This window comes from Cajanus cajan, chromosome 10, assembly GCF_000230855.2.
Source record: "Cajanus cajan strain Asha chromosome 10, NIPB_CcT2T_4, whole genome shotgun sequence".
Lineage (NCBI taxonomy): Eukaryota > Viridiplantae > Streptophyta > Magnoliopsida > Fabales > Fabaceae > Cajanus > Cajanus cajan.
The window spans coordinates 37,034,559-37,042,757 of NC_138526.1; the positions used below are offsets into that span (position 1 = coordinate 37,034,559).

General features: G+C 28.3%; 1 protein-coding gene across 2 annotated transcripts; it reads left to right on the top strand.

Moving 5' to 3' along the window:
• Positions 1-3,415: 3,415 nt before the first annotated feature.
• LOC109811936 (protein LIGHT-DEPENDENT SHORT HYPOCOTYLS 10) lies at positions 3,416-5,949 on the top strand. Of its 2 annotated transcripts, none has more exons than XM_020375783.3 (2): positions 3,416-4,202; positions 5,668-5,949. In XM_020375783.3, the coding sequence occupies exon 1, from the start codon at positions 3,627-3,629 to the stop codon at positions 4,155-4,157; it is 531 nt and encodes a 176-aa protein (XP_020231372.1). In that variant the 5' UTR covers positions 3,416-3,626; the 3' UTR covers positions 4,158-4,202; positions 5,668-5,949. The 2 variants fall into 2 exon arrangements, with proteins under 2 accessions (XP_020231372.1, XP_020231371.1); XM_020375782.3 differs by having other exon boundaries at positions 3,418-4,195.
• Positions 5,950-8,199: the final 2,250 nt, after the last annotated feature.

The following is an 8,199-nucleotide window of genomic DNA, read 5'->3' on the forward strand; positions in this document are numbered from 1 at the left end:
ATAATAGACTCTGGACAACTTGACTTGTTGCTAGAATTATGGAAACAGGTTGAAAAAGTGTATTTCCTAATTTCTATGGTTGGTTTACACGTTTCCATGTAAAGTCCAAGTGTAGGAAAGATGCTGGAAATTAACAACAAAAGCACCATCCAATCTTATAGATATTATTAATTAGAGTGGTGAATTGGGTTATTATATATATATAGTGGCAGTGTGATCGATGAAGTGCGACAAATCATATAGCAATAGAATTCCTCAGTATCGTTGTTAAGACATGAACGGTGCAAAGAGATATGATTTATATTAGATTAGTCTCCAGCAGTTGTTAGTGGGCATTGGAATTCTAAACTTTCACTAAGTTTTTAATTAATCATTACTGGCTAACTTATTATAATCTGATATAGTGAAAAAATGCTTTTTTTAATATTTTTTTTAAGTATTATATATGTATATGTCCACGTCCTCTTTGCTTGGTCAAAATCAAATAATTTTCAGGTGAAAATAATAAATTATGATTTAATATATAAAGATAATTGGAGAATATACGCTCTAATGCACCAAACTTAACTACATGGTTACAAGTTACAACTTTGAAACCATTATTTGGGCAAACTATATATGCAAGGAATGTTTCTTTTTTAATAAATATTTTAATCCCAACACAATATGCCTTGCCTTTATTCAAATTAAAAAAAATGAATTAATTAAAGACTTAAAACTACGCATAAATTAAATGTTAAATTTTGTAAATCTAATCGTTGAATTATAATTTCATATCACTTTATATGTTTATATCAAATTTTGTTAAAATTGAATAATAACTTGAAGGTAATTAAAGTGTTCATATTTTATTATATTTTGAAATATATATATTATGTCAATTTTGTTTTATAAAAATAAAGTATCAAATTACATTGAATTAATATAAAATTTTGTGTATATGATATAAGAGTAAAAAAAATAACTTTCAATTTAACAATTAGATTTATAAAATTAATATTTAATATAGAGTTATTGAACGGCATAATACTTAATAAAAATTACATCGATGTCGTTTGAACCCTCATCTTTCTCTCTCTCAATATATATATAATTACAATTTCAACCACTAACTTTATAATCAATAATTATAATTACACTTTAATAAAAAAATTTATAGACTTAAGATTGAATGATGTAATTAATTGTTGATATATGAAGTATTTTTTTTTTTAAAATTATTTTTTAAACAGCTTAACTGATTCGTTGGATAAATACCAATTATAAATTAAAACATAAAAATACAAGTATTTGAAGTTTTTAATTTAAAAATGGCTAATTAGCTTAACTGGTAAAACATTTTTTTTAATGATAATTTGTAAATATCTTATTACACTTGGAATTCAAGAAGAAATTTGAGTATAGACTGAAATAAATTATAAATTGAAAACTAGAAATTTCCTTAAATTGCATAAATAATTAAGGAGAAAATAAATTATTTGATGATACAAGTCCATAGTGCCATAAAATGAATATGTGTGACTTGAGAAAGAGTATATACAAAGGTTGTCTCATTCTTAAAAATGAAGATTTGTGTTTATAATATAATAATCTATGTATGTGTGAAATATTAATTTGGAAGGGATTCATTCACTTGTCTTTTGATTTTTATGCCACATATAATACAAATTTGATAAATATGACGATTAAATAATGTGATATTATCTCAATTATATATAATTTTTTATTAGGTTTTAATTAAAATAAAAATTTATATGACTGATATTTACTTATATTTTAAAAAGTGTATTACATGTTAATAAGATTGAAGTTAATTGCTAAAATATCAACTATAATTTTATAAATTATATGAAAATTTGAATATCTAATCTATTTAATGATAGCTATCAATATAATGATTAAACTTATTGTATGTGTTATTATGAGAGGGTGTATTTATTTTGAGAGGACTATTTTATGTGAAAGTGAATATATAAATGATTAAAATTAAATATTACTTAAAGTCACACCGTTATAGAAAGTTAATTTTTATATTTAATTTAATCTTAATTATTTATATATAGTTAAATCTGATAATGAATATTTATCTATTTCATTTTCACATAAAAAGAAGATAATATATCTCTTTTAAGTAGAAACTAGAAAGCCTAAATTTAATCTTCATTGCATCATTATAATTTTTTTTATGAATGAAGAAAATATATCTCCATGTGTAAGTGTATGTTAAGATTCTCACCGGTGAATAATATTTTAGTTGTTGAGAAATATAATTTGTTTTATATAAAAAATAATTATTATATAACAGTTGGTTGATTATATTTTTTTAATGCACTTAGTGTCATCATATAAATGTGCGTGTGTAATAAGGGACTATCAAGTAAATTATTATTTTTCCATTTATCTAACTTACGGTCAATAATCATTATTATATTTAAGTAAAAAATTTGTAAGTAAAATACATCTTTTAAAATATTTTCATAAAATTAAAATTATAACTTACTAAAATATTCTTGAAATAGTCTCATTTTCTTGTTAAGACTATTTTAGTAATACAGTTTTGAAAATAGTTCCAAAAATTACACCATTTCATTTTTAGTTAGAAAAACAAGTGAAAAACTACAAATTCTTCTGTGCACCTGCGTACGTATATGCCAGCGCGTGGTTGGAGAATACTATGAACAATTGTGCAAGTTACTACCATTCCTCCACTATAAATGATTGTTTACATTTTTATCCCCCTAAACTACCAGTTAGATAAGCATACAAGTTATACTCTTATAAAGAAACCAACATATATATATAAATAGAATAAAAAACTAATTTATGCTTTAATTTTTCTGATTTTAGTTATTCAAGATCTTTTTTACTTTACAAAAGAATTATTAGATTATTGTGAAGAGAAAAATAATAGGCTAAGTACACCCTATACAGTGTAATTAACTAAAATTCGAATGTTAATTCTTGAAACAATATTATCCTAAAAGACTTGATATTCTTGAGTTCCAACTCTTGAATCAGTTCCATTAATTTCCTTATGTTAGTAAAATGCAAGAGGCAATCTTATTAAAAAGTTATGCTTTGTGAAAGAGATGTAATACCACACTCTCCCTAGCTAGTGAATGTGTTATAGAAAATATAGAATAGGTTACGGAAGCAACCAAGTTTAACTTTTAATCTCCAAAAATTGGTAATACGTGGCAAACAAGGCCCTAATCGCTACTAGCTACATGACCTAGAGGGTCACTAAATGGTCATCACATGACCAAGTTATTAACCGTAGTGCTGCTAATTACGCTAAATTACCCAATAATAATTGATTTGATGATGGGAGCACAATAATAAAAAAAACAAGGGCAAAAAAATAAAGCATGATTATTAATACTAATAGTACCATTAAAGCAAGAAATAATGTAGGCAAGGAAGAAAAAGAAGGGCTAAAGCACTTTCATTGGTCCCATGCCATGTCCCCTCACTAGCCCTTTGATGTGATCTTATATTTTTGAAAAATTTCTTCCACTTCTATTCTATTGTGTCTATTTGTCTTCTCTTCCACCAAAATTTCCCTTTCACACTTGAGAAAAAGAAATACTAAATGATTTAATTTATCATCATCAGTAGCATCAAACATGTCCAACAAGGGAAAGGAGGTAGCAGAAGGATCATCAAGAGGTGATGATCCTCATCACCACCATCATCAGCAGTTACCACTGAGTCGCTATGAGTCTCAGAAGAGAAGGGATTGGAACACTTTTGGACAGTACTTGAGGAATCAGAGGCCTCCTGTGGCACTTTCCCAGTGCAGTTCCAACCATGTTCTTGAGTTTCTTCGTTACTTGGATCAGTTTGGGAAGACCAAAGTGCACTTGCAAGGGTGTTTGTTCTTTGGCCAAAGTGAGCCACCTGGACCCTGCACTTGCCCTCTCAGACAAGCTTGGGGGAGCCTTGATGCACTCATTGGAAGGTTGAGAGCTGCATATGAGGAAAATGGAGGCCTTCCTGAGACCAACCCCTTTGCAAGTGGTGCCATAAGAGTCTACCTTCGTGAGGTTAGGGATTCTCAGGCTAAGGCTAGAGGAATCCCTTATAAGAAGAAAAAGAAGAAGAGGAGTATCATCAAGCCTAACGGGGACACCTCCTCAAACTTGCCTATGCAGTAACCAAATCAAAGTTTTATATATATAATTACCCTTCATGAGTATGTGGTATCTAATTTCTCTTGCTCACTGTTTAATTTGTGGATTTGCTTGCTTCTGTTTTCACATGGAAATGTTGTTTGAAGCATTGGCATGGTTATAATCATAGTAAGGACATAATTGAACAATTAATTGATGTAGTTTAATGACAGTACAGAATCTATTTGGATACAAATTAAGAAGTATTTATGAAAATTTCTCTACTAATAAAAATAAATAACTCTTTTCAATAGAGAAATTCTCAAAATTAAATCCTTTCAAGTTTGTATCTAGACAGAGTTATACTTTGTATTTGAATGTTTGTTGGTTGTGTTTCAGAGAAATGAAAATTCATGATCAATATGCATATACCAACACAGCACACGGTTGTATTAAAAGCATAAGAAGTTCTCATTGACATTTCATTCTATATTAAACCCTAATTTGTGGTCTTGAAAACCCTAATTGTATGTATATTACATGTAGTTATATGTTATAAATTGTGTACTAATTAACAGTGAATACGTACTTTACTTCAGTTTCTTGTTTCTTTTTAACATTGCACTGAATGAGCATACAGTAGAGGGATTGGGTAAATGCACTCTCATCCATTGTCGCTCTCACATGCAAGAAGACAATGTTATCATGGTTTCTACATTTCGTAATTATGTCTTTTGTGCTTATATAATAATAATAATTATATATATTTGCTTATCCGCATATCTTACTTCTTTCGTTGTTGGTTGTGGCTTCCACAAATGATACTGCAATGATATAAAACTTGAGAATTTATAAATTATTTAGTTAACTATATTATAAAAATAACGGGGGTATAAAAGGTTGATGATCCATGGTTGTGGGAAAATTAGATGCTGTTTCTAGAGTCTTGTCTGCTGGTGTCGACAGTTTATAATAAATTTCATTGGTGTACTATAGCTAGAACCCAAAATCTCTTGCTTTCATAAAGTTTTGTCTTATTCTAACAAATTTTGTTTCTTCTTTTCTCATTTAGCATCATATGAATGTCCTTTTCTTTCGTGCTGTTCTATGTATATATGTATCTGACATTCGTACATGTCTTTCCACTGTCTTATAACACTGAAAACTCATTTGACACTCACCATGCATGGCTTGCATTTTTACATTTCTTTTATCTTCAGTGACAATTAAGGAAAATAGAGTTTGTTTGTAGCCTAATAAGGGTTGGCTACAACCACAACCTGTAGTTTATTTGTGGTTTTGTTTAGATGAATTTCTCAATAAATATTTTTAGGAAAGTAAAATAAGAAGAAAAATAGAATAAGTTTCTTCATATATAAAAACTAGTGTATACACAAATTTTGTAAAAGTTCTCACTAGTTATTTTAAAATTTTTTTTTTTAACTCATACATAAAGTAGTTTTAGTTTATGCAGAAGATTAGTTTTTGGCAATGTAGTACATATATCTCCTTAATTTCATTAATTTATCTTATTCCACTTTCTAATTGATTTCAGATCCCTTTCCTGAATCTGCTGCTAGGAGTTGGATAACTTCAGCTACGCAGTCTTGGAATTCAGATTATAATCGATTATCTACACATATCCCAGGGTCAGCTATAACCCTTCCGTACGTGGTCTTTATGTGTCAAGGAGTGTATTTTGTTATTTCGAATGAGAGTTTAGAATGGAGTTGACGAAGAGTTTAACATTGGGGTAAGTCCCTGTATTGTATTCACTTATATATATCTATATATCAAGCATATATAGTCATGAAAATAATCTTGAATTTTCTCCCAAGCAGTGTGTGTATGATATTGCATGCTATTGGTATATATATACCTTTGATTCTCAGGGATGTTTGGCAGATTGCTGTTGGTGTTTAATTAGATATGTATGTATACATAGAAATTATATGCAACTACAAGAAAGACTAAAATGTGAATATACAGTTAGTTATATATCCTTTTTTTCTGACTCATATATATATACATGATCAATCCTTACATATCATATACTTTTACAATATTTATACAAATGGCATGTACAGCATATATTTTATTAAGAAAGTGTTTAATTTAATTTAATTTTATAAAATTGATTTCTCTACTCATATATATTATGATTTTATGATTAATTAGCCGATATAGTTATCTTCCAAATATTTAAATAATGAAGTAGACCTCCAATAGGTTAGCAGTGACACAAACATTGATAGTAAAAGGAAATCAAAGAGATAGAGACTAAACTTTTTCACAATCCATTGAGTGGTATCCCCACAAATATGTAAGATGATGTCACATACATATATTCATGCATAAAATGCAAGAGTCAATTAACTCTTATAAACATTGGATACCTCGAGGGTCCTCTTAGGTTTAATCAATATCTTTGACTTGATCCCTCTCTTTTTTTCCCCTTCGCTTCACTGAATGACTAAGATTATCCTTTCTTTCAATTATATAGATCGATTTATACTAAATAATGTCGTGCTCCTAATATCTATATTAGGGATTTTTTTTAATTTACGAGGAATTTAATATTTCCACTCAGGATCCTCTATCTATAGGTGTGCAACTCTCATTAAAACTAGATTGGGACTAAACTAAAGTATTATATTACCTAGAAAATCTATACATCATAGTATCCTATATAAATGGGATCTAGCATGAAGGATTAAATATACATTATAAATATGTATCATTGATTATTTATCAATTATATATCGTTAGCATTGTCCACTGACATTTTCTTATGATAATATGTAGCTTTAATGGTGGGGATATGAGGCCTTAGACTAGCTCAATCCTTAAGAAAATGATATCTAGATTAATTAGTACGTGACATGCTATGTATTCTGTTGCAATGTGATATGACTGTAATTAAATTTGTTTCGCTTTGCCATTTCTATGGTTTCTAATCTCTCGCTATTTATTTGTAATCTTTGAGTGATGATTCTATTTATAGTAGACATCTTATTGCTATAAGCATGCACCTTATCGATTGTTATGTATTTCAAAAGTTTAAGCTATGAAACAAAGATAGTACATGAATTGTTTTTATATTATATTCTTAAAACTTAAAAGAGTTTTTGGAGTTAATATATGAATAATGAAGAGACTCAGTTACCTTATGGTGAAATTAAACTTTTATTATTATTATATATTATTATTATTTTTACAATCAAACTGTAGATCGTTTGAGTATAAAGACTTTGAGATATTATCCCAAAAACTTTAACCGTTTTGAACATACGTTGATGAATTTGGGAGATATTATATATCGAGAATATAAAATTATGGAAAAATTTTAATTTCTGAGAACCTTTTCATGTGGTTCAGTAAATTAGGAATTTTCTATTTGTTGGGTGAATCGAAAGACTACTAAGAAGCAATTTGTTCATATAATGATAGAAAAAAAAAATTAGGATAATGGATGTTGATGGGACCTTAAGCTTGTGTTTTTGTTGGAAGATCCGATCCATGATTTAATGCATTAATTGCAATTCTATTCTATTAATATTAAAGTAGGTCCATTAGGTGTTGTGCCGTTGTGGTGCGGCAATTTCGAAAAATGCAGTTAGAGTGGGTCCTTAAACCACAATATTTACTTAATTAAAAACATTAGCCTATAGAAGCACAAAAGAAATTAAAAATTATAGAAAGAACGCTCTTGGTTTATTGCAATGTTTTACTTTTAATTTATAGTTCTTTTATAGCACATGCAAGAGACTTTGTTTATGTTTATATTGAAAACAGAAAGAAATGCTAGTTCTAATCACTATATAGGCGTTGATCAAAATGGTGATCTAGCTTTCTCATTCTGTAGTAAATATTGCCAATCAATTTGTCCTAGTTCTAGCTACTACAAATCTGTTTATGGAAGAGGAGAGTTTTAGAGAAATCAGCCTTCACCTAGAGTTTAATTTTGAATTACATTCATATATGTTAATGGAGGCAATTAGCTAGGTTATCATAGGTTTCACCGACCTAATCACAAATGAGGACAAAAATAAATTTAAATAGATTTTGTTTTAATAAGAAAGATATG

Bases quoted from the DNA above. Each gene is read 5' to 3' on its own strand.
- LOC109811936 (XM_020375783.3), top strand. From the start codon at position 3,627: ATGTCCAACAAGGGAAAGGAGGTAGCAGAAGGATCATCAAGAGGTGAT.